The sequence below is a fragment of the Xiphophorus maculatus genome, chromosome 6 (genome assembly GCF_002775205.1).
Source record: "Xiphophorus maculatus strain JP 163 A chromosome 6, X_maculatus-5.0-male, whole genome shotgun sequence".
NCBI classification, from domain to species: Eukaryota; Metazoa; Chordata; class Actinopteri; order Cyprinodontiformes; family Poeciliidae; genus Xiphophorus; species Xiphophorus maculatus.
The window spans coordinates 27,562,617-27,589,871 of record NC_036448.1 but is presented as its reverse complement, the minus strand read 5'-3'; the positions used below and the strand labels follow the sequence as shown (position 1 = coordinate 27,589,871).

Below are 27,255 nucleotides of genomic sequence, written 5' to 3'. Positions count from 1 at the left end.
AACTTCTGTTTCCTCCACTTCATTTCCTTCACTGCAAGGGGTGAGGCTGATTGTAATACCTTATCTAAATCCAATGTAGTTGCACGGATATATTTGTCTTGTTTTAATTAATTAGATTTAAGTTATTTTTCAGTATCCCACTTCCTTTTATCATGTTTCATTAATTTGATTTGATCCCCAGTTTATCACTAAATGTATTTTCCATCAGTTGCTAAATTGCATGTCAGTAGTTAGAGAAAAGTAATTTTTTGGATAATTCAGCTGTAGTGTTTGGCTATTTTGTTAAACTCTCAGACTTGATTGGAAACAAACGTGTCTGTGATCGTTCCTTCTTGCTTGAAGAGTTTCTTCTGTCGGTAGTTTGAATTAATTCCTTCAGAGGTAACTTTCAGGTTTGACTGATGATTCCAGAGATACTGGAATTCATACTGTGATTCAACAAAATAAACTAATTTTATTAGTAAAAAATAACATTTTTGTATCATAGTTAATATTGATGCTAATTTTGATTCCCAAACCAGAAAGACTACAAAATTCCAAGCAAATTCCTTGTATGATCAAATATATTATTGATCAATATCTGGAGGGGCTAAACTTCCCTAAAACAGACATAATGACGTAGATGCTTACGGCAGAATTTAACAAGGTTGACTCTGTGGACCGTTGCTGCCCCTTGTGGCATGATTTGGTATTAAACCAGGAGTAAGTTTCTGTTTCCAGAAAACACAAAGTTAAGTAATCCAGATGCATGTGTTACAAAAAACAGAAGTTTATCAAGAGTGTCTCATTTGATGCTGGAGAAGATGAGGTCTCTGGTTTCACCTTTATTTACCAAGAACACTGCTTACATTTACAAAAGAAAAACATTTCAGTACAGTGACGTTTGAAAAATCCCTTTTGAATTTCTGAGATGTATAGGACAATTTTCAAGCTGGAAAAAGTTGACAACTCTCCCTCTTCTTCTTGCTCAAACATGTTGAAGCTGGGTGAAACCAACAGCTGCTGAAGGTGAAAGTTGATTGGCTGCAGCCTCTCTGCAATGACACATGAGTCATAGATCAGAGCTCAAACCAGTTTCTGTTTTCAGGAAGTGAAACTCACAGTCGCTGTGACTGAGAGCAGAAATGGAGCAGAATCAGCTTGACCTAGAAACGTTCTCCTGTTCGATCTGCCTGGATCTACTGAAGGATCCGGTGACGATTCCTTGTGGACACAGCTACTGTATGAACTGTATTAAAATGCTGTGGGACAAATATGAGCAGAAGAAAAGCTACCACTGCCCTCAATGCAGGCACACCTTCACACAGAGGCCTTTCCTGCAGAAAAACACCATGCTAGCAGCTTTAGTGGAGCAGCTGAAGAAGACTGGACTCCAAGCTGCTGCTCCTGCTGATCATCGTTATGCTGGACCTGAAGATGTGGCCTGTGATTTCTGTACTGGAAGAAAACTGAAAGCCATCAAGTCCTGTTTAGTCTGTCTGGCCTCTTACTGTGAGAATCACCTTCAGCCTCATTATGATGTGGCTCCTTTAAAGAAACACAAGCTGGTGGAGCCGTCCAAGAACCTCCAGGAGAACATCTGCTCTAAGCATGGTAAAGTGATTGATATCTTTTGCCGCACTGATCAGAAGTGTATCTGCTATGTCTGCCCAGTGGATGAACATAAAGGCCACATCACAGTGTCAGTTGCAGCAGAAAGGACTGAGAGGCAGAGAGAGCTGGAGGAGAGACGAGGAAACATCCAGCAGAGAATCCAGGACAGAGAGAAAGATGTGAAGCTGCTTCAACAGGAGGTGGAGGCCATCAATCACTCTGCTGATAAAACAGTGGAGGACAGTGAGAAGATCTTCACTGAGCTGATCCGTCTCCTCCAGAAAAGAAGCTCTGATGTGAAGCAGCAGATCAGATCCCAGCAGGAAACTGAAGTGAGTCGAGTCAAAGATGTTCAGGAGAAGCTGGAGCAGGAGATCACTGAGCTGAAGAGGAAAGACGCTGAGCTGGAGCAGCTCTCACACACAGAGGATCACAACCAGTTTCTCCTCAACTACCCCTCACTGCCAGCACTCAGTGAGTCTACACACTCATCCAGCATCAACATCCGTCCTCTGAGACACTTTGAGGACGTGGCAGCAGCTGTGTCAGAGCTCAGAGAGAAACTACAGGACGTCCTGAGAGACTCATGGACAAACATCTCACTGATGGTCACTGAGGTGGATGTTCTACTGTCAGAACCAGAACCAGGACCAGAACCAACGACAAGGGCTGGATTCTTAAAATATTCATGTAAAATCACACTGGATCCAAATACAGCTCACACAAAGCTGATACTATCAGAGGGGAACAGGAAGGTGACTTGGATGGATCAACCTCAGTCTTATTCTAGTCACCCAGAGAGATTCACCGTTTATCATCAGGTTCTGAGTAAAGAGAGTTTAACTGGACGTTGTTACTGGGAGGTGGAGTGGAGAGGGACAGTTTATGTATCAGTCGCATACAAGAATATCAGCAGAGCAGGAAGTGGGAATGACTGTAGATTTGGAGGTAATGACAAATCCTGGACATTAAATTGTTGCCAAAACAGTTTTAAATTTGGTCACAACGACATCTGGACCTCCATCTCAGGTCCAGTTTCCTCCAGAGTGGGAGTGTACCTGGATCACAGAGCAGGTATTCTGTCCTTCTACAGCGTCTCTGAATCCATGACTCTGATCCACAGAGTCCAGACCAGATTCACTGAGCCGCTACATGCTGGAGTTTTGGTTGTGGGTTCAGCAGAGTTCTGTAAATCCCAATAGATAGAATCCAGTGAAGCTTCTGTAAATTTGATTCAGATTTTACTCCTCCAACATATTATTTTGTTAGTGTTTGTTTTAAATCTAAACTCCTCAGAAATCATTATTCAGAGATATCCAGGTTTTGTTTTCCTTCAAATAGGATGTTTCTGTTCTGGTTAATTTGTTCATTTTTCAACACTATTCTCTAAAACTGGTGAGAGTAAACCCAAGCTGCCCACCAGGCTTTCGATACACTGGGATAAACCCTGCAATAAATAACTGAAAAAATATTTCTAGGTCAATGAATCTTAATTTCAGCTGCCACATTCTTGGTGGGGTCAGAATTTGGCATTGCAACTTGCAAAGGTTGAGAGTAGTGGTGTCATGGTGCACAGCCAAAAGAAAAGCATGCCACACTTTTCAGTAAAAAAGTGTGCATCTAAAAACGTGTACTAGTTTGTGTTGTTCCATCTAATAAAATCCCTATAAAACACATGGTAGATGAAGGCTTTAACAAGTTCCAGGGATATGAATACTTTTGCACTCCTTATCACCTCTATGATTTTTAAAAAGAATACAATTAAGTATGCAAAACAATAAGTGTTAGAATAATCAATAATAATATATAGTGTATATTATACCTAGAGAAATAGATTTGGAGTGTTGTAAATGCTCTAGTTTTAAACAGATTGTCTTCCTGATATTCAGCGTGAAGGGGAGAGGGGTGACTGTGTGTGTGTGTGTGTGTGTGTGTGTGTGGGAGGGGGCAGTTGTGAGAGGAAAAAAAGCCCCTGCCCTTGCATAAGAGTGAAACATACCTCTAAAACACAAGCATCTAAAGGAAACCTACAGTTTAACTAGTAGCACGACTAGTCAGTGCTGATTACGGGTCTGTGATTTCTTTCATCCATTCAAAAAACTAAATCTGTAAGAACTAAACTCTTACAGAGTTTTTTCTGTAACACTTGCTAGTGTGATACATTTCAGTAAATGTTCCTCATCTGTACGTGTATTTCTTAAGAATATGTTACAGGCACTAAACAGGTCTTGGTGAAGCTGTTCATATTTAACTTTCACTTTTTCCCCAAAATAATATCTGATTAAAAGTTAACCTGTGTTTTTTTTTCTTAAATATCCTCTCACAGAGATTTACTTACATCTTCTGACAGCTAGCCCGACTTATAACAACATTGGTTAAGTTTACTCACTACACAACCATGCTCCAAGAGTTTCTCACAACATGAGGAATTGTTTTACCTTTAAAATTATCTTCAGCTTTTGTTCCTTGGTTCTAATGATGCTTTTTCCTTCCATCCAGTAACTTAACACACTTGTCTTAAGTTTATTCAGTAATAAAATATAATACACCTGTAGTTGTTGAGGTTCCATTACTAAAGCTTATAAATGATCAATGTGAAGCATCATTATGTATTACAATATTTAATACAATTAGTATTATTTATTTAGACTTGATGTTTTGATTTGTGCAGTTGGATTTCTATCGATTCTATCAAGTGATGGTCTGTAGAAATATTTATCAAACTGAATGGCCATTCAGGTTTTGTATAGTTTTTTTTTTCTTTGGTGTTTGTTGCACAAATTCAAATATATGCTGCATATCAAACACAAATTTAATCAGTGAATCTGTGTTTTTTCGTTAAATACCCTTTCTCACGGAGACTTAGTTACATCTTCTATCAGGTCACTGGAAGTTAAAGGCAATGGACCTTACCAAGCTCCGCCCACAACCGACCCACGTGATCACAAGTCTCACAAGCAAAGCCTGGCAGCTCTTTGTTTCTATGTAAACATGATTAGTGCATCATTTCTACCGGATTTTCACAATATATCAGCTACTAAATGAACAGAGGAACTAACAAGTTCATGTCATCATCTGGGAGGAGGTTACTGGTTTCTCAGTCACAAGCTGGTTGCAAACCTGAGGCCAGCAGGTGTCAGTCAGTTATGGTAGATCTGAACTTTGACCTCAATATGAGAAGCTACAGCCTGATAGGAGGAGCCAAAGAGCTCTGTAAAGGTAAAGGCAAATTATCTGAAGTTGGGATATAATTAATTTAATTTCACATAATTACCTCGGTAGAAGCCATTTGTTTGTTATAATTTTATGAAATATATTTGTTCTGTTTGATGTTTGTTGTGAATGAAGTAAACTCACAAACAAACGAGGTAATTAGTCCAACGTTTAGAAACTACAGCGGCTGTAATGAGCCACAGCAAAGGGAAACAAAGGTAAAATAACCCGAACAGGTGATCAACTCAAAACCACACCTACCTTTTTACTCTCTCTTTGTAGCTTAATCACACCTGTTACCGTGGCAACCGCCTGCGCCCCGTAAGACGAGCAAAGATTACGTTAAAAACATAACATTCAGTCCGTTACGATATCAAGTTTCCAGGCTTGATATTTATTTCTAGATTATTAATCAGCTTCCCTGAACACAGCGATGGTTGACTGACTAGCTGTACTTGGTGCTAACGTGGCTAACAGGAGTAACAGTTTAGTCCAAAGCCTTTTCTGCTAAAATAAAATCTTTAGTGTATGTCAGATACAGACACATTGCATATTGATCTGTTTAGCTAAGGTAAGACTGTGTAGCAGACAGGCTTCAAGGTGTAGAAGTTGTATCAGTTCTGCCATTATGCTGCACTTAGCTAACTGGAAGCTAAGTGTGTTTGTGAGACGGCCGCGCACGTGACCACGTAGAATGGGCATCAGCCAATGAAAAGTGGCCTCTCTGGTAAGGTCCATTAATTATTAAGATCATAAATCACTCCAACGATTACATTTTGACATAAGGGTGTCTATATAGTCTCTATTGATCAGTTATGTATGAAGCCTGATCCTGATGCTGTGAAGCATTATATTTAGTATCTGGGTTAAGGTGTAGATTAAGTGTAGACTGAGGTTAGCAGTAGTTTTCTGTTCTGGTAATGTCAAGGTTTGGGTTGTCTAATGGTGCGTTCACACCAAACGCATTACGCAATTGAATTGACTCAATAAATTGTGTGGCATTGCGGCACATAACACAGCACTCCATTATTTAAATATTTCTAGGACAAAACTGAGAAAACTTTGTCTCATAACTAGATTGACTCTGGACTGCTGCTTCCTCTGTGTGGCATGAATTGGTATGAAACTAGAAGTAAATTTCCATTTTTGAAAAATCTCTAAGTCATCAGTTTATATTTACAGAAAACACAAAGTTACATCAACCAGAAAAAAAACAAACAACTGTCACATAACACTTGAGTTTATCAGGAGAGTCTCGTGTTGCTGCGGGTATTTTTGGTTTTACTGAGTTATCAAGAACACTCCTTACATTTACTGGAGAGGAAAATCTCATTAAAGTTTGATATGTTCTTCTGAGATGCATCAACAAAACCTAAATTAACTTTGAGAAAATAATAAAATGGAGATGAGAAGTTTCACTGAGGAGCATTAGTAAATATTTAACAAACTTTCTTGTAAATGAGGAGATAAATTTAGATTTACAGCTGGAAAAATGTGATAACCCTATCTCTTCTTCCTGCTGCTAAACAAACTTTGTGGCTGGGTGGAAACAACACCTGCTGAAGGTGAAAGCTGATTGGCTGCAGCCTCTCTGCAATGAGATATGAATCATATATCAGAGCTCAACCCTGTTTCTGTTTTCAGGAAATGAAACTTACACAGTCACTTTGTCTGACAGGAAAAGTGGAGCAGAATCAGCTTGATTTGTCTGGATCTACTGAAGAATCTGGTGACGATTCCCTGTAGACACAGGAAATAGTCGGAATATTAAAAGCTTCTGAGATCAAAAAAATTCAGGAAGTTTCGTCTGTCGACAACAGTTCTTAGTGGAGAAAAAACTTCTGTATCGAGCTCTTACCTGGAGAAGAACACCATGTTGGGAGCATTATTAGAGCAGTTGATGAAGATTGGGCTCCTGGATGCTCCTGCTGACCACCGCTATGCTGGACCTGAAGATGTGGCCTGTGATTTCTGCACTGGAAGAAAACTGAAAGCCATCAAGTCCTGTTTAGTCTGTCTGGCCTCTTACTGTGAGAAACACCTTCAGCCTCATTATGATGTGGCTCCTTTAAAGAAACACAAGCTGGTGGAGCCGTCCAAGAACCTCCAGGAGAACATCTGCTCTAAGCATGATGAGGTGATGAAGATGTTCTGCCGCACTGATCAGAAGTGTATCTGCTATGTCTGCCCAGTGGATGAACATAAAGGCCACATCACAGTGTCAGCAGCAGTAGAAAGGACTGAGAGGCAGAGAGAGCTGGAGGAGAAACAAGGAAACATCCAGCAGAGAATCCAGGACAGAGAGAAAGATGTGAAGCTGCTTCAACAGGAGGTGGAGGCCATCAATCACTCTGCTGATAAAACAGTGGAGGACAGTGAGAAGATCTTCACTGAGCTGATCCGTCTCCTCCAGAAAAGAAGCTCTGATGTGAAGCAGCAGATCAGATCCCAGCAGGAAACTGAAGTGAGTCGAGTCAAAGATGTTCAGGAGAAGCTGGAGCAGGAGATCACTGAGCTGAAGAGGAAAGACGCTGAGCTGGAGCAGCTCTCACACACAGAGGATCACAACCAGTTTCTCCTCAACTACCCCTCACTGCCAGCACTCAGTGAGTCTACACACTCATCCAGCATCAACATCCGTCCTCTGAGACACTTTGAGGACGTGACAGCAGCTGTGTCAGAGCTCAGAGAGAAACTACAGGACGTCCTGAGAGACTCATGGACAAACATCTCACTGATGGTCACTGAGGTGGGTGTTTTACTGCCAGAACCAGAACCAAGGAGCAGAGCTGATTTCTTAAAATATTCATGTAAAATCACTCTGAATCCAAACACAGCTCACATGCGAATGGTATTATCAGAGGGGAAAAGCAAGGTGACAGTGGTGGATCAAACTCAGTCTTATTCCAGTCATCCAGAGAGATTCACTGATTACTGGCAGGTTCTGAGTAAAGAGAGTTTAACTGGACGTTGTTACTGGGAGGTGGAGTGGAGAGGGATACAGGTTATTATAGCAGTTGCATACAAGAATATCAGCAGAGGAGGGGATGAATCTTCATTTGGTGATAATGAGAAATCCTGGGTATTAGAATGTCGCAAAAATGGTTATGAATTTTGTCACAACAGCATCTCAACCTCCGTCTCAGGTCCAGTTTCCTCCAGAGTCGGAGTGTACCTGGATCACAGAGCAGGTATTCTGTCCTTCTACAGAGTCTCTAAATCCATGACTCTTATCCACAGAGTCCAGACCAGATTCACTGAGCCGCTACACGCTGGAGTTTATTTATCATTGGAGTCTACTGTTAAATTCTGTAAACCCAAATAGAGAAAATCCAATTCATTCTCATGCAGATTTAGTTCTGATTATTGTTGTTTTATGTCTCAACTGTTCAGAAATCATGTGTCAGAGATTATCTGCGATTGTTTTTCTTCCAATTATATTCTAGTTTTGTTGAATTTGTTCATTTTTCAACACCCATCTCTAAAGCATTTGATCCGCACTAGAATATCTGCTGTCTCATCCCCTTGTTGCTTTTAGCTGCAAAAACTGTGAATTTGGTAAAAAAAAAAAAAAAAAAGACAAAAGATTCCTCATGTTGAAAAAGTGACACCAGTACTTCAGTCACATTCTTGTTTGAACACGTTTTGTCGAATCCTGACACAAACAAGACAACAGATATTGTCTCATTGTGGATCTAAGCTCATTTCATGTCAGTGATTTTTAGGAGAAACTTCAGAATAAAGCTTTCATTATGCCTCACTGTTTAGCTGTTGGTGATGGGACACTGCCCCCTACAGGAAGGTTGTGTTTTTACACGACATGAACTCCAGGGATTGTTTATCATTACTTAACTTTTATTAATTGTATAAAATTAATGGGTTTAACCACTGAAAATAAAATAGTTTATTTCTGTATTTATGTGTTTTGTGTCCTGTAGATATTAAGTCGGATTTAAAATCATCTGCTTAGACAGGAAAAGAGACATTTCACCATCCATGCCATAAAGGAGAACATCAACTCAGCTTTACATGTAAATAAAAACAAATCTTCCAAAATCAGCAGCCATGAAGCAATAAGATGGATTTACATTAAAAACAAAGAATACAACATACATTCTGAAGACTAATTTGGTTTTTTAGCAGAACTGAACTATATTCTGTAAAGAAATTTATAAAGTAACAGATGAAAAAGATGTTAGAAATACACTACTATGATTTGTCAGTGTTCAGTTTAATGGTATAAATTGTAAATTTTATATCTCAGAATTTAGTGAAATATCTCTTATTTATGGTAAATTATTTTTAAAATAGTCAACCTTAAAAATACCAACAAAACTAATTACAGTATTTCAGTAAAAAATGACAAAGCAACTAAACATGATTTTATTTAAATCTTAAAATTTACTGGATGCAAAATCTGTAATAAAGGCAGAAATATAATATGGACTAAGGATGTTTTATAGAATTAGGCATAGCAGAGTTACACTGTAAAAATAAAACTAATATGTTTGAAGTATATTGTGTTCTTGACAAAGGTTTGAAATATTGAAGCTCTGATTTATTTTAAGGAGAATTTACTGCATCTGTTCCACTAGTTAACCTTTAAAATGTTTGGTTTTTTTAATTTTTTTTAATTTTAGCATTTTCCCCATATTTTTCAGGCTTATTTAAGTCAGATTCTTTTATTTTATTTTTTTAAAATTTGTCTGCATTTGCTTTTTGACTGCAAAACTGTATTGATTTCATTGTAACTGAGTCTACTTTAAACTCTTTTTGTTATTGGAAACATTTGTCTATCATTTGTAAAAACATGCAATACTTTGTGTTGCTCCATCTAATAAAATCCCAATAAAACACATTGTAGTTGAAGGTTTTAATAAGTTTAGGGATATGAATACTTTTGCACATCAGGTAACAACTCATCCATAGTCAATCTATGACCACAAGTTAAACAGTAAAGAATTTTCCCTTAAAAAATAAAATCTGTAACAGACATTATTTTAAACAAACAAAAACAAGGTGCATAAAGTTTCTGCAGAGATTGAGAACCTCTGAAGAGAAAACTGCCTAAATAATCAGAAATCTGTTGCTGATCTGACCTACCTTCTGTCTGTCTGCAAGAGGAAAACATGGCTCTAAATTTATACAGAAAAAACTTAAGAGATAACAAGGATTATGTGCAACACCAAACCAGAAAATTCACAGATGTTTCCTTTAATCTGCCACCTGAAGCAAACATTAGATCTGGAGTTTTGGAGCTAAAAGCAGCAGGAAGCAGCAGAGAAACATGTTAACTTGCAGTAAGCAGGAGCTTCTGTACATTGTTTGTGCTTTCATCAGTGAGTGGTTCAGAGGTTTGCCTTTGTTGCTAATAGTGACGGAAAGTGAGACAGATGATTTTCAAGCCCCTCAACCTGGAGAAAGTCTGATCTGAGGAACTTCAACAATCCTAAGGCTTTAAAGGCCGACTCCATGGAGTCACTCTAACATCTAAACTAAACTGCTTACATCTGTCGAGACACAAACACACGCTGTGGGTGAGGTTTCACTGTGTGCTAACAACGTGAAGAACAAGAAGAAGAAGAAGGAGAAGAGGAGGATTTTATTTCTCCTGCAGCAGAGCCGGGATGTTGATGTTCCAGCCGATGGCCTGCCTGTCGAAGCCGCAGGTGAACAGGTTGCAGGCGCTGTTGTCCTCACACCAGGCGGAGCAGCAAACCATCCGACGGTGACCCTGAACAACATCCATCAACAATCACTAAAAATTCAATCAAAAGCTCCTTCAGATATCACTGGAAGCGTTTTGACAGAAAATAAAGCCATGAAAACATTGGGAGTGTTTGACTTATTTACAGATTCTCAAAGTTTGGATTCTAAGCTTTCCAATGATGTCGAATGGAAATCGAGCAATATGTTGTTCTTTACCAAGAGTTGTGTACATTAACAACATTTTATTCAGAATTTTAAACAGAATTCTGTTTGTAATTCAGAAACATAATAAAAGCCAAATAGACTTCAAAGAGAATCCTTTGAATCCTTTTTAAAGAGAATCCTTTGGTAAACTAACTGCATGCGTCGCACTTTAAGCTAACGTCATGGAAAAAAAACGTTTGTTTACATGCAGTATCTTGCATATAAACAAGATGTTTACAAGCCCACGGACCACCGGTTTGAGAAGAACAGCTGTAGGGCGATATTTGTAGCCATGAGGATGAGTTAAAAACTCTTCATCAGTGAATAAAAGGACGGTCTTCCTCACTTTAACTTATCGGCCGTTCCACTCTGAAATCTGACTTTTCCCTCAAGCGTTGCAGCATTTAGAGTGAAGATGTAGAAAAACTCTAAGAGGAATCAACAAGCCGTCTTCACCTCTGACCAGACCACAGATTTACCTACGAACTGAAAGTTAAATGGTAGAAACTATGAGAGAAAATCCTCTAAAGCTGTGGATTTTCAGGATTTTTCAACTCTCGACTCCATTCATTCCCAGGGTATTTCTGGCCAATTACATCGCCATGGTAACGCCATTTGGAAATAAAAATAATATCCCACATCTTGAGATTGAGCTGAACATTTCAACATAACTTGTGGGATTTGAAGACAGTACATTACAGATGGTACAAAATGCTGCGGCACGACTTTCGGTTTCATCGTCTCTTCACTGGCTTCCTGTTGGATTTTGAATCTGTTTTTAATTTTTTTAATGGTCTTACTATTACATAGTGAAAGTTTCTTCAATTTTGATGCTAAAGAAAGGTGAATATTTTACTCACCTTGCTTGGTTATGGCAGAACCAAATTACCATGAATGCAAAAACCTGGTCAGTTTGGACTGTACCAAATATTTTTTAATTTAATTTTATTTATGTAATTATCTATAAAATTTATCGCCCTTAAAGAAACTAAAAACAAAAGTCCATCTGGAGTTCACGTCCTGCCGACTGACCTGCCTGTTGCTCCGCGGCAGCCGAGCCAGCCGCACTCCGGACATGTCGAACAGTCGGACCTGCCGATTGTCGTGAGGAAGGGCGATGATCTTCTGGTTCACCGACACGCTGATCCTGATGGGAAACAGGAAGTAGAATAATTATTCCTAACTCCTGCTGCACTTGTGACGAAGAAAACAGATTTAAAGGAGATGTTGGTGATGAAGTTACTGGATGAAAATTTGAGGACAGATTGTTTCCCACAGCTGAGCGCAGCCTAAAGAAATTAATCATTCTGACTTTGTGAGAGGATTTCCCTTTATTTGGTGGTAAAAATGTGATTTAATTAGGATTTAAAGAAACAAAGTAGAATGAATAAAATGTAACACTAGAACCTATAAACTTCTGTTTTCACCTTTATTTCATGCAAACCCCCAAAACAAGTAACCAACTGGGCTTCACAAATAATCATAAGTTTTATTTTCCCAAGTTTTTCTAAATTACTTTTGAGGAATGAAGTATCCATTTTGAGCAAGTGAAACAGGTTTTGTAGTTTTTACTGATTTAAAAATGGACGCATTGTTGTGCAAATGTACCAAGCGATGAGAAAAACCATGAAAGCCAAAGATTCTCACGGACTGCGGAACGTTTTCACATTAAGTTACATTATTTTACACTAAGACTTTAACTGAGTCACTTTGGAAACAGGACTGATGCAACAAGCTGAACATGGGATCATTTCTCATGTCTTTAGTGCTTTTGTAATTGGGATTTATATGATTTTCATTTGTTCAAATCAGTTTAGCGTCAACAGTTCAGGTGAGACGATGCTTCGCTGCATTTTTTGTCTCCAGCTGTAAAGAAAAAGTTTATTTTCCTCTCTATGGCGTTATTCGAGCCACCAATCTGCGTGTGCAGTGAGACCGATCTGGGCGCACATATCTATGTACATAAACAATAATTCAAGGTGTGTGTTTGAATTTCACACCTTCAAACAGGAGATCTTTCCTAAAGCAAAAATGTTACTTTTGTGCTTTTAGTTTTAATATGTTGTTATTGTGATTGCCATGATGATTTTTCGTCAGTCTGATTTTTTGTTGGTGTTTGATGAGTATCGGCAGGTTTGCAGCTTACACACCTGTTGACAGCAGAGTCGGTGCGAATGGTTGCTATGGGCGACCGCATGTTCTTCAGGTCCCACACTTTGACGGTGCGGTCGTCGCTGCCCGACACCACGTTGTCTCCCACGGTGAAGACAGCGGACGTCACCGTGCTGCAGGGGACGAGGGCACAGCTTTCACACACTCGCTTTCATTCAGGAAACCTGCAGAATTTTAGTTGTTTTCTAGATTTTTAAATGCTTGTTTGCGTCAGACTGACTCTGTGTGTCCCTGGAAGACGTTGACGGAGTGGATGGACGGGTCTCTGAAGTCCCACAGCCTGAAGGTGGTGTCTCTGGAGGAAGTGACCACCAGGCGTTGGTTGGGGTGGGTGCAGCAGTGGGTCAGCTCCTGATCGTGACCTTCACAGACACATTTGTTTCAAAGCTTTGATGTGTCCCTTGTCCCACAAACTTGAGTTAAATGGTGAAACTGCCTCACTGGCCTCTACAGAGCTCTGCTAAAGAGCGAATACTGAAGCCAGGTGCTGAAGCACAGAGACATGTAAAGATTACAGGTGTTTGAGACGTTAAGATGCTTCCTTGAACAGGTTAGGACAGATTTATACAAATCATGTCCATTACTTTTCTTTTTGCATAAAAACATTCTTAGATAATGAGGTTTTAGTCTGCTCAGTTCTGCCTATTTTGATCTGCTTTTGTGCATCTTTTCACTTTAAATCCACATAAGCTGCTGCTGGCCACGCCCTCCCAACTCAACATTCGTTTAGCAGCAAATTATACAACCGTACATCTTTGAAAAGCATTAGTAAAGCCTCATGCACAACCAACAAGAATGCAGCAAGTGGTTTCTGGATGGTAAATCAAGAACAAAACATTTCTAATAACAATATTAATAATAATGGATTTAATTTATATTGCACTTTATATCTCTAGATGTCAAAGGGCAAAACAAAAAGAAAACAAGTAATTGGAATGGATAAAGAGATTAAAACCAACATCTAAGCAGCAGCAGCCACTGTACAGGGCATACAGGGGAAAACCAGTTGGCGAACAGCATGGGTTGCTAGGTAACGGGCAGGGCTTGACTGGGGTTGCTAGGTAACAGGCTGGGTTTCTGATTTGTGACGTTACATTCAGGAAAATTTTTAAACAGCTTGTTTTCAAGACACTAAAAAATATAAACGTACTGCCTAAAACTGGCTGGATGTTTGTTTTTTAGTCTGTTTTTAGAAGCAGCTGAGATCCAAATAGAAGTACAAAATGTGCAAAATTTTGCATAACTTGTCCTCTTTAAACTGAACCCGACTAACCCCGGAGCATCCTACCAGTGAGCGAGTGGACTAACTCCGAGGTCTCCACGTCGTACAGGTTGGCGGCTCGGTCCCAGGAGGCCGTCACCACCTGTTTGCCCCCCACCAGCCAATCGGCAGCGATCACCACGCCCTGATGGCTGCGCAGGGTCGTGGTCGGTACGCGGACCGAAGGGCAGTCGTTCGGGCCCTCCGCATCGCCGTCGCCGTCGTCTTTATCCGAAGAGTCCACATCGTCTTCACAGGGCGTCTGCAGGACGGACAGGGGAGTGAATCAGAAATAAAATCTGCTGTGATGAGCGAACAGCTGCAGACCAAGCTTACAGTGGTGTCAGCGACGGGCTGAGGAGTGGGAAGCTGCACCAGATACCTCCAGATGTGAGCCGTCTGATCTCCAGAGGCTGCAGAGGAGAGACGGAGGGTTAAAACGGATCTGCAGATAGTAATTATCTGAATGATGGAAGCGTGGATGGTTACCAGTCAGAGCCATCTGTTCACTGGGGTGGAACTTAATGGAGTTAACTGAGGAAAAACAGACCAAACATCAATGAAACTTGCTGTTTCTATACCGTCCAATAACACTACAACACATTATGATCAAATATTTTGGATGCTACCTGATCCCTGGTGACCCAGGTACTTGAGGAGGCACTTTCCGGTCTCAATGCTCCACAGCATGGCAGTGTGGTCTGTCAGGATAAATTCAACAGTCTGAGGTTTTTCATAGAAAATAGTGTATAATGAACAAACCCTTGCACTTTTCTGCAGGTTTATTTCAAATTTTGAACAAAAATACCCCAAAACACCAGTGGGTGGCAGTGTTTCCTACTTCTACTCAGGGGTAACAAAATATTCTCGTTTTTGATCGTTTTTTCTTAAATGGTGATGGAAAAATCTACAGATTGCAATTCACACACTTGGACACATTTTTAATTTTACACACAGATTACAGATACTTGTATCCATTGTAATTGGTTTGTTTTTATTTTTGTCCTTTGAGATCTAAACATATAAAGAGAATTACAAATAAAATCTACTATTATTATTATTAGTATTTTACCAAATAAATCTAAAGTCCAGTTTTTGTTCTTTATGTAGATTTTGGACATGAGAAATAAATATTGTAAATTTATTGCAAATATTTATAAAGTAGAACCACACAGATCTGATTTTGATTGCAAAAAATACTAAAAATAATTGTGAAATCCTGCGTTGTAGATGCATATTTATAGTTTTAAAACTGTTAAACTAAACCATTTATGTTACAAGGTGTCTGAATTTGATAAGGATTCAGGTAAATATGTTGGCATCCTTGGAAATGGTAAATGTAAGAAATGTTAGAAAAACAAATTATCTAAAGAGAAAAAAAAACACCAATACAACAATTATTAGACACTATTATTACTTCTCCTGTAAACAGAGAACTTCAAGTTCAATTAAAGGTATTTTTTTCTCAACTGCGTAAATGAATGCAAATTAAAGTTGCAAAAACATTCATTTCTCTCCAGGTTTGTTTTTTTTTACAAATCTCTGACAATAAATCCGTCCAGGTTTTATTGGACAAACAGCAGAAGAAACCTAAATATTGAAGGCAGTACAGGAAAACAAAAGCGAAAAACATTTAAGTTGTATTTAAAAAACAAAACAAGGTGAGTTAGTCCTGCGTACCTGCAGATGCGGTGCCGAGCACCACAGGCTGGGCCCGCGTGGCGCTCAGGTCCCAGATGCCGTCCCTGTGGCCGACATACTCCTTCACCAGCTGGCAAACCGCTCTGGACGTGGTCGCTTTGAAGCTGGACACAATCTGACACCGACGCCACACCAACGTTACAACAGAACGACGAAAATGCAACGGCAGGGTTCCTGAACGCAGCTTCTTAAAATGGAATCGCTTTTTGGTTTTTGTTTTTATTCTGAGGGATTCTTTTAGCTTTATTGGCACCTTTTTAGTCAAATAAAGCTCCTTTTCTTTAACTTTATTTGATTAATTAGGCTAATCTCACTTTGTTTAGCTTTAACTGATCCCATTTTATCTTTTCAGAGCTGTGCAGGAATCCTGTTCTTAGGGAGGAAGCAGGTCAGGAGGAGATGCTCTGCAGGGTCCTTGTAGTACGCCAGGGCTAAGAAGCTTTAAGTTTACATTACATATTAGTCTGAGGCCATTTGTTGACCAATTTAATAACCTTTTGTTTGCCTTAAAATCAACTAGAGTAGGTATAAACCCTGCAAACCTTATGCTGAAAACAAAAAACATCAGCTAATGGCAAAAACAGATCTGCAACATAAAGATCAAATCAACATAAATGGGTTCAATTGGATCAGTAGATAAAAAGGTAAATTTATCAAAACAGCTCAAAGGATAAATAAAAACAGGGTGAAAGCTGGTGGGACAAGAAACAGGTTATCATTAATGTATCAGTTGAATCAAGGTTTGATGGAGGCGTTTACATTAAAGATGGGAATGATGCAAACAGGAGTCCTGGTGCGTTTTGGACACAAACTGCTAAATAAGTTCAGACTGAAACGAAGGAGGAGAAAAAAGGCATCATTCATCTGAAAGGAAGTTCAGTCTTCCTGTTTAACAGAGACAGTCTAAAAATATTTATTTCTTCAAATGACTCGAGCAGATGGAAAACACTGCTGCTGATTGTTAGTGAGTAAAAGACTCCAGCAGCAGAAAACCAAGGGAACTTTATGGGACAGAGAAGTAAATTATTGTTTTCCCACCTATTTGTGATGGATCCAGAAATGATTCCAGTTCAATACTGATGCATGATGATGCAGTTAAAGTAAAGCAGCAACAGCAGCAGGGACTGAAGGGAGTTTATGGTTTTAGCACTGCAGAGTAAAGCTGTGAGCACCGAGTCTGAAGCACTCGGCTATTAGTGAGCTACAGTTTGCACTGCAAAAACTCAAAACCTTACCAACTATGTTTGGTTTAGTTTCTAGTGCAAATATCTTAGTACACTTAAAATAAAACAAAACTAACTTGCAAGTAATTTTTCAGCAACAAACATTTGCTTGTTTTAAGTCAATAATTCCTTAATTTTGCTGAAAAAGTGCTTGTTTCATTGGCAGATTATTTCACTTATAGAAAGACATTTTCCTGTGCTATAAGCAAAATAATCTGCCAATGGAACTAGAACTTTTTCAGCAGAATCAAGAAATGATTGACTTATAACAAGCTCCTATTTCCTGCTGAAACAGTATGTATACACTAAAATATTTGCACATGAAACTAAACAAAAATACTTGTTAAGATTTTGTGTTTTTGCAGATTGAGGTGTGCAGTCTGCTGCAGCCAAACAAAGATTCAAACCCAAACGCAGAACGCTGAGCAGGACGTGAAGTCTGTCAGAAAATAAACGGATTTAGACGAGATGTAAGCGGTCCCTGCAAGGTCTGGGGAGGTTTTCTGAGGGAAGCAGAGTGAGTGACGATGCACAGAACGTGGCTGAGCTGCTGAGCTGTCAGCTGGACTCTGGATAGATCCGACTGGTTTTTTTCTGCTACCTGTTCTCCCTTTAGTTACCAGAATGTGTGTTTGTAACATGTGGCACTCAGAGAGTATTTTAAAACAACTCTAGGGTGTTTGCCACTGTCTCTGTAGCATTGTCAGGAAGGTAACAGTATAAACAGTTTATGTCCAGGATGTGTGTGGTCTGCATAGGTGCTAGCTGCTTTTTTCCTGAACCCAAACCTGTCCTGTTCTGTGGCTGAGTCAAACCACACAGTATCTGAGTTTTCATTACAAATGTGTGGAAAACACTGTCAATATTCCACTAATGTCAAAAAACGCAATATCACAACTGTGGTGTTTCAATTAAATAAGAAACACAATAAAAATCACGTGAATAAGTTTGTACATCATCAAACACTTCCTGTCGTCTTCTTTGTGGTCTCCATCAGTAGAAACATCCATCCGGTTGTTGATCACGTGATACAAAAAAAGTGTTTCAATTGCAGTTTTGCGAAATAAACTAATTTAGATACGGCCATAAAAATAAAATAAAATAAAAAAAGAACACCTCATCCTAGCGCCAAAACGTTCTATCCGGTGGTTGCAACTCTTCAAAAACTCTTCACAAAGTGAAAACATGAGGGGCTGAGCAGACTGCACACTGGATTGCAACTGAGCAACAGTTTATGTCAGCATCTGAATCCCCCTTCTGGGTGAATCTCCTACTTTTGGCATAAAAAGCGTTTGTAAATAACAACTGCTTTAAACTAAAGACGTCTCCACAGTGTACCATTATGTGAATGCCAAAAAGAAGCTAACTCAAAGCCAAAGAGATGCAACTGAAAACAAGCCTGTTAGTGAGATAAGAGGAGTTTTATCTCAGGCAGAAACTGAGAGAAAAGCTCAAACTCCTACATTTGAATGACCAAGTCTCGTGGGGAGGAAGTGTCGACCCCCTGGCTGGGCTGTTCATGCATATTGGCACACAGGGGGGGGAGAAATTTTACAAGTTACCCATGAGTCTCCACCCCACAACTCCCAACTGGTTACGTTGAAGTTGCGGGATCCGCCTACTACTCTGGCATGGCAAGAATTTGAACGCGGCTATGAGTGAAAAAAGGGTGAAAAGACAGCAGTTCCTCTCTTTAACATTCACACATCAATTCATATTTCACTCAAGAATGCACAGTTCTCTTCTACCCATATCTAAATTAAATATTATAACATTTTATTTAACCTTCAGTTAACAGAGCAGTAACAGTAAATGAAAAACGAAATCCATTGGTAGTGAAGTCTGTACCTTGCTTGTGGACGCCTTGTAGGTTGTTTTCAGTTTCTGAGACAGCTGGCTGGTGCTGTGGCTCGCTGCGCATCAAAACAGAAAAAGACAAAGAAATCAGAGGAGATTCAGCCACAAGCTGAAAACTCATCTTTCACACGTCAATAAAAGACAAAAACCTAAACTAAACTGCGATATTGAAAAGAAAATTAGTATATAATTGTTATTGCACCTACCAAACAAAAATGATCTTAAGCAGGAAAGGTTTAGCCTAGTTTATTATAAGATGGGGATAAAATGAAAGGTTTTGTGCATTTTTATACTTTCATTTAAATATGTCTGATAAAATGACTCACCTTTCGTTTTCAGAGCTCCTTTAGCTAAATCTGCTCCTTCGACAGCTTGTCCGTCTGCAGCCAAGCGATCGTTCAGGGATTCGATTTCTCTGCGGACTGAAAGTCACAGGATGCTTCGGTTAGCATTTTCAGTGGCTACAGGAGGAGGTCCTGGAAAGTTTTGGTGTTTGCACCAGGTCACAAATAGATCTTTGTTCACGGTGATTAAGAATCTATGTAGAAAAGCTCTGGACAAGTTAGGTCAAATATAAAACATTTAATTTCAGTTCATTTAAAAAAATGACCTTAAAAACAAGAGAGTGAAGCTTTTCCATCTAACAAACCTTCAAGTTGTTCATAGAAATGATTTTTAAACAAATGCAACTATAAAACTGCAGCAGGAGAAATAAAAAAGTCTAAAAATGATTACTTTCAGTGAAGCTAGCTTGAAGGCAAAGCTCAGATTTATTCTGTTGAGTAGTTATCAGAAGTCATTAGCTTACCTGCATCACATGGAACCATTTTCATTTCATTTGAAGTTGGATTTCAAATTAAACTTACAGTATATCAAGATATATTTTAAACCTCTGCATTGGAGAGCTGTTCATTTTGATGCTAAATTATTATTTTTATTGAAGAGGACTGACAATAAATTGACTATTTGGTCAGTACCTAAGCTAAGCTAACAACAACTAGAGCTTCTTCTGAATATCCAAACTGTCCTACTGATGTTGAGTTACATAACAGATTTAGAAGCTGCTTGGAGACTTTTAGAATTAAAATCTACAACTAAAATATTAGAAAAAACTTTGCAAATATTACAATCAGACAAAAATCTCCCAGCAGTTTTGGAAAACTTACGTTCAATATTTTCCAGGTAAAGGTTTTCGAACTCTCTCTCGATCTGACTGAACAGATCCAACAGGTTGGTCCTCAGGGACAGTGGCAGTTTGGAGTCCTGCAAGACGAAAGAAATGCTAATATAAGTACAACTGGAACCAAATTAAAAGACATTTTCTTCCTCACTGTCTGAAGTTAAATTAGACAAAACTTTTCTTGTTTATAGGTCATTTAGAATCACTAAAATTATTATATTTTCTGAATGCCAGAAAGCCGGGTGAACCCAAAACGTTCGACCCAAGTCATCCAGTTAAAAGAAAATTATCCCTGTTATTGTAAACTTCTGAATTCAAAAAGAAATTAAAAAAAACTTTCTTGCTACGTTTTCTGGCATTAAACAAATAGAAAAAACTTTGGTGATTCTAATTTACCTAAAATGAGAAGTTTGGTCTGAAAAAATGTGTCTGTGTATGTAAATATACGGCTTCAACTGTATTGCAAGACTGGTTGTAAAAATTATTTAAAAGTTGTGCAAAACTTTAAAATTTGCAGCAGTTTGCAGCTCGATGTCCATAAGACCTCCAAAATGAGTCAAACACCTGCTGACCGGCATCTAAAACAGAAAATCCAGATCCAAGAAGAAATAATGTTAACGTAAAATAAATTCTGGTATCTGAGGAAGGAAGGAAATCAAAATGAGCCGAGCAGATTTGTTTCCTTCACAGAATATAAAATCAAATCAGGTTTAGACTTGCTGGTTCACAATGATAATGAGCTCATGTTATAAAAATGTTTTGTGAGTCTGATGTAAAAGTAGTTTCTCTCTGCCAGTTTTCACCTCTATCCAAACACAGATTTATATATCTTTTCCTCTTTAACATGAATTATCCCTCAATCTGTTTTAGCATCTTAAATCATGAGCACAGATTAAATCCTGCATCGTTTACAGCTGCAGCTCAGCAGGAACAACACAGCTGCATTTCCTTGGCGAAGCAGAGAGCAGATCTCTTTGTTTCAGCTGAACTGATTCTTGCTGCGACGTTTTCAAAGAAAACCAGTCGAGTGTGACGAGCCTGAAGCCGACGGCGGAGAGCTCAGTGCCACGGCACAAACTCTGGGCAGAAATGAAAGGCTTGCCAGGAATCACGGCGCGGCGGCGTACCATCAAATGAGACGTGATTATGAGAATAATTTACAAAAGAAAGCAATGATGGAGCAGATTTCTCAACCCCTGTATTCAATAACTTTGATTTATGTTTAATTATGATCATTTTAAAAAGGTCAATATAAAACTCCCTATATTTAACATAAATAATTAGGAACAATATACTGATAATTGGCCGAAACAAAGATCATTATTTTCAAAAGGAGGATGGTGGAAATATTCATAAACAGTAGAGAAACAAGAAAGCTCCTTACCAGGACTAATCTGATAACTGGTGTGAGTATTAATAATTACAAACACTTAATTTAAATGTTTGGTTGCAAACTAGAAAAAGAAAAGGTGATGCTGCTTTTATTCTTTGCCAGAAATCAAAATACACTGTCTGCTAAAATCTATTTATCTATCTATCTATCTATCTATCTATCTATCTATCTATCTATCTATCTATCTATCTATCTATCTATCTATCTATCTATCTATCTATCTATCTATCTATCTATCTATCATATGCAGAGGTGGACAGAGTACCCAAAATTGTACTCAAGTAAGAGTAGCACTACTTCAACATGTTTTTATTCAAATAAATATAAAAAGTAGCCGTCCAATAAGTTACTCAAGAAAGAATAAAAAAGCATTTTGTGAAATGTTTACTCAAGTACTGAGTAACTGATCAAATTATCAATCACTTAATATTTAAAAATCTTCAGATGGACCAAATTATAAAGTTAAGAGGAAACTTTGGTATTTTAAGGACAAAAAGGACAAAAATTGATACACGTAACAAAAAATAAGAAAATCAGACAAAAGAAAATTTTTACAAATCAGTTTCTTTCAACTGATTTGAAAGAAAATAACCATCATGTTATTTTCAGTTGTAATTCTAGAGTTGGCCACTTGGTGTCACTGTGTGTACGATGTTGGACGGATTATTGATCTGTGAATCCAAAACAACATCAGCAGATTCCAGAAAGCAGTAGATCAAATAAATGAGATCATTAAAGGCGAGCAGAAGATCATGAGAAAAGCTACTAGAAGGAAAAATTTTGTCCCAATTTCCCCATTTAAACACCAACATCCCAGAACTGGATTTACCAAAACTACTTACTAAATAACTGCCAGAATCATTTCAGAGACACAACACCTACTCTCAGCTCTAACAACCTACCCTAAACTATCGGGGCTGTTGGCTCCTGCAACTTACCTCCATCCTCCCAAAGGAGTCCAGATTATCAGAGGACTGAAACCAGAAGGGACCAGAGTGAAAACATAAAGTCGAGAGGAAAAGATCACAACAAACGCTTACAGGGGTTCAAATCCCAAAATATTCATCTCCTGTGTCTTCAGAATCTGAAATTATGTCTCTATTACACAAAAAATTCCCACAAAAATACATTTATTCAAAGCTAAAATAATATCAAGTGTTCAGTTTTAACCTCCCACTGGTAAATAACTGGAAGCCATTATAATAAAGGCAACTGCAGATGTTCAGATTTCCCATTAAACCAGTAAGACGGATATTACACTAAAAACTGAGACGCTAAAAGTCTAAAAATGCTTCTCGATACTAAAAATATTGGAAAATAAAAATATTAATCCTGATAATGCTGTTGTTTAGTTCCAGAAACAAAAGACTGCAGAAAAATAAAGAAATTAAAAAATTAAAACGTGAGAGAAACTTTTTAAAGCTTTTAACCAAATATCTGAATCTAAAAATAAATTATAAATTCTACTGAGCCAACGCTGGAACTGGAAGACATTTTAAATATCCAAAATAAATAAACAAAACAACAGAAACAACAAATAAAATGAATCATTGAGCCTCTGTAAACTAAATTGTCCTTCAAAATAAGAGCTAGTTGAGACCAAAGCACCAAACTGAAGACTTTAATCATCCAGTTTTCAGAAGAAAAAGAAAAAAATAATAAATCATACAAATGGAAATTACTCTGCTCATTTTAATTGATCATGTGATTGATTTATTGCTGTTTGCAACAGACCTAGTCATAAAGTTTACTAAAATGCTCCAGCTAAACTTAAAGATTTGCTTTTTGCTCCCAGTTTAAATAAAACAACATTCCTGCCTAATAAAAGAAAACAGCTGGCAAATGAATGCGTCAAACAAATTCACATAGAGAAGTTACTCTCCCCTTTTCAACACTAGCATGACTCTTTCTTTCTCACTGCTTTACTGTGTTCGGAAGGTAAATATAGATAAATCTGATTTATTCTGCATCCAACAGCTTTAATTCCTGTCAAACTGAAGCAAAACCAGCATCTATCCAAGCGATTCTCCTAATCCAGCTGTTCCCAGCTAAATTAAAATAACCTTACATCAATAATGCAATAATTGTGGCATGCTTAACCCAGCAATAAAGTCCTCTAAACGGCTGCATTAAAAGCTAATTGGCTTAGGCTTACAGGTGCAGCCAGCAGGACGGCGGGCTAACAGCGACAGGCAGCAGTTTGACATTTAAACAGGAGCAGCAGGAGGTTTCTGAGGAGTGGGAGCGTGATCACCTGTCCCTCCAGCAGCTCCCTCTGCAGGCCCGAGCGGTCCTGCTCCGTGCTGTTGGTCCGGCGGATGGACAGGCTGTGGGACTTCCTCTTCTGCTTGGCCTGGCGGGAGCCGGAGCTGCTGCTGCTCTCCACTGGCATGGCTCTGACGTTGGGCGCTCTGAAGGAACGCAGAGAGGCGGATTGGACTTGGCAGCCTGGCTGGTGTGAAGGTGTTAACCGGCGGATGAACGGAGCGTGAAAACAGGATTGGAGAGCGTATTTATTCAGTGGGAAGCATAAGGTAGAAACAAAAGAGACTAAATGACAAAGCAGAAATATCATGATGAGACCGAAACATGAAAAATGTCTGCAGATGCATTTCTTTATGTCTATTTTCTGCTCTTCAAATTGAAAAAAATGCAATTATGATAATGTATGATAATTCTTTTTATTGATTACAACCCATCTGAAGTCTGTTTGTTCTTTTGCACATTAATATCATTTAACATCAATTAATTAATATTTAAAAATCAGACAGACTATAATATAAAATTAAGTGGAAATTTGGGTATTTTAAGGACCTGAAGAAAATACAGCATAGCAAAAATACTCCTAAAAGTAAGTTTTTAAAAAAGTAACCCAAGAAAATGTAACTGAGTAAATGTAACTAGTTACTACTCAACTCTGGTTATAGGTAACTTTTCAGGAATCTTGTTTTAAGCCAATAATTCCTTAATATTAATGAAAGAGTTCTGATTCAATTGGAAGATTATTTCACGTATAAGATGGTAAAAATGTCATGTTATCAGTGAAATAATCTATCGGTGGAATTAACAGTTTTTCATCAACATTAAAGAATTATTGACTCTAAACAAGCTTCTAAAACCTTCTGACAAGTAACTTGTAAGTTTATTTTGTTTAATTTCAAGTTTACTAAGATATTTGCAATATAAACAAGACCAAAAATATTTGGTAATTTTGTGTGTTTCCATTATATTACTTGAAAATGGTCTCAAAATAACAATATTATTATTAATCACAATAACATCTGGGACTATTTAGCACCAGAAGTATGATCATCACCCAAATATTGCATCTAATAAGCTGATATTGATGCTGCAGCAACAACTGTAATTCAATATATTGTAGCGCTATAAACAAAACTCCAGGAAGCAGCAATTGTTTGCATGTTTGGCTTTTCTATCAAGCTAATCTGGCAATAAAATATGACACATTGTTGTCCTTTAATGCCCAGAGTAAATATTAGTGGAGATACTGGAGCTAAAATAAACTGTTTTTAATGTCATGATGGTAGAAAACAAGAGAAGAAGCAACATTTTAATGTGGAATATTGTAGATCAAGGATATAGTCATATTCAGTAAATTAGAACATGTGACAAATATTTGAGAAAAATAAAACTTTAATCAGGTATTAAACATACATTCTGTATTTGAATATATGTTTTTATTGTTCTTGTGTAAAATTCTAAATTTAAAAATCATGTTTTCATTATTTTAATGGGAAAATCATCATAATTTATATAAATAAAGGCCTAAAAACGTCAGTTTGTGTGTAATTAATCTATATAATGTGTTTGAGTTTTTGAAATAATTCAACTTTTCTATGCTTCGCTTCAAAATAGTTACGATTTTTACATAAAATTGTTGCAACTGCCTTCTTATTTCAGCTTTTATATTACAAGAAATAATCAATAAAGCTCTTTTTTTAATGCACAACCCTTTTTGTAATAACAAGCTGGATGAATGTTCAGGATGAATGTCAAAGATTGATCAACACGCCCTTTATTGTCTTTCATTTCTGGGGAAAGTCTAAGGATGTTGGCAGATTTAAAGCTAATCGCCGCTGACTCGGTGCTTTTTATTTGCCCTTGAACTAACAGAAGGTCTGAGGACACTCAAATAAAACATCTGTCCTTCTGTCTCCAGTTTTCCAGCAGACACTGCTCCTCTCTTCTCCAGCAGAATAAAACACCTTTGTCTGGCTTATCAGACAGTCTGCTCGGCTCCTTTTGTTCACGCAACAAAAATAAAAACGCAACGTCAACACACTAAATGCTGAAAATCTGTCACTTTAGTGTGAAATAAGATACGTTTAAGACGCGGCTCAAGTTAAAAACAGAGCCATTTCTCTGGACTCTTAACACGTTAAGTCAGGCTAACGTTATGCTCCCCCTATTAGCAGCTAATAGGCTAACGGAAAAAGACGACCGGGCAAAACATTGCAGCAAACTTACCGGAAAGTCCGCTAATGCTGCTTTTTGTTCCGGGGTGTGGTTCCTGTTTTTGTTCCGTTTGTCATTGTTTTTATTTGCGCTAAAGGTTTGCGATTTAAATCCGTGTTGACCGCGTCATAGAACCGTTACAAGTACGTGAGAAACGGTAACGAAGCCAATTCCGGCCCGAAGCTTTTCACAATAAAAGCACGAACATTTAAATCATAAAAACGGTAATTTTCTCCAAGAACATAACTAGTCTCTGCTGAGCGTTTATGTATAAATACACAGCAAGAACAAATGTATATTTTTAGAATCCCTAAAATCAATATACGGAAAAAATACTCCTGAAATAAATTCGTGATAATTATAATTCTTACTAGGGCAGTAGCCCAGGGCTCCATTATTTGGAGGGAACCTCAAAGGGTTTTATCTTCTTTTTTATATATATAGATGCAAACGTACATGATGTAAAACTCAGGATCAAAATTCAGTGAGTTGCATTAATATGTTGGATTGTAATTACAAACAATATTCAAGTATTTGAAAAATTACAAAGCTTACGTACATTTCTTTGGGAACAACATGGCGTTATTGTCTAGGAAACATATCAAACCTATGTTTTTCAAACATAGTAATTTAAATAAAACTCATAGTCAAAATTAGGTGAGTTGTATTAATATTTTGTGATTTTTACAAATATAAATATCAGGTATTTGAAAAATTAAGTTATGGTGCAGTTCTTTGGGAAAAAGATCGAGTCATTGGTTAGTGGATGAATTAAACCTAGCATGCATCAACTCATACCTGCTGATGTATAGGATTACCAGTTAATTTACTGTAATTTACATAAGTAAAATAATCTTTTCTTATTGGTAAAAAGGACCCACATCCTTGTAAATCTGGCCCTGGCTAAAGTAATTGTTTCAAAGACAATATTATTTTGATTGAAAGTCATAATTATAATATAAAAAGTGAAAAATGATTCCGTTTTGCTTCTTAAAAATAATTATAATTCAATACCATGATATTACAATTCAAAGTCTTATGAGATTAAACTGTGATCTACATGGTGATAATTACAACTTTGTATCTCATAACTTTAAAAAATACATCAAATATAGTAAAACTATGCTTTTCTTTAGGTGGCACAAACGAGCTGTGAAACAAAGGTTTCCTCTAAAGACAAAGCAGCACATGTACTAAGGTAGTGAGTCAGTGGTGAGGTGTGCGTTGATGTTTGTTTACATTCAGATCAGTTTTGAACTGTTTTAATTGATGT

At 37.8% G+C, this 27,255-nt stretch overlaps 3 protein-coding genes across 6 annotated transcripts; 2 read left to right on the top strand and 1 right to left on the bottom strand.

Annotated features, from left to right (window-relative positions):
• Positions 1-1,097: 1,097 nt before the first annotated feature.
• Positions 1,098-4,320, top strand: LOC111608936 (tripartite motif-containing protein 16-like). The gene has a single exon (XM_023335530.1). The coding sequence runs from the start codon at positions 1,125-1,127 to the stop codon at positions 2,793-2,795; it is 1,671 nt and encodes a 556-aa protein (XP_023191298.1). The 5' UTR covers positions 1,098-1,124; the 3' UTR covers positions 2,796-4,320.
• Positions 4,321-6,312: 1,992 nt separating this feature from the next.
• Positions 6,313-8,416, top strand: LOC111608937 (tripartite motif-containing protein 16-like). The gene has a single exon (XM_023335535.1). The coding sequence runs from the start codon at positions 6,680-6,682 to the stop codon at positions 8,129-8,131; it is 1,452 nt and encodes a 483-aa protein (XP_023191303.1). The 5' UTR covers positions 6,313-6,679; the 3' UTR covers positions 8,132-8,416.
• A 1,244-nt stretch (positions 8,417-9,660) lies between these two features.
• wdr37 (WD repeat domain 37) lies at positions 9,661-26,152 on the bottom strand. 4 transcript variants are annotated; one of them, XM_023335531.1, is made up of 16 exons: positions 25,995-26,152; positions 23,761-23,958; positions 20,100-20,196; positions 19,260-19,355; positions 18,925-18,989; positions 18,540-18,589; positions 16,613-16,682; positions 15,833-15,968; positions 14,782-14,853; positions 14,642-14,686; positions 14,489-14,565; positions 14,180-14,414; positions 13,112-13,253; positions 12,870-13,004; positions 11,752-11,866; positions 9,661-10,540 (listed from the first exon to the last, which is right to left on the bottom strand). In XM_023335531.1, the coding sequence occupies exons 2-16, from the start codon at positions 23,896-23,898 to the stop codon at positions 10,409-10,411; spliced, it is 1,605 nt and encodes a 534-aa protein (XP_023191299.1). In that variant the 5' UTR covers positions 23,899-23,958; positions 25,995-26,152; the 3' UTR covers positions 9,661-10,408. The 4 variants fall into 4 exon arrangements, with proteins under 4 accessions (XP_023191299.1, XP_023191300.1, XP_023191302.1 ...); XM_023335532.1 differs by having other exon boundaries at positions 23,761-23,954; XM_023335534.1 differs by having other exon boundaries at positions 23,761-23,917.
• Between the last annotated feature and the right edge of the window lie 1,103 nt (positions 26,153-27,255).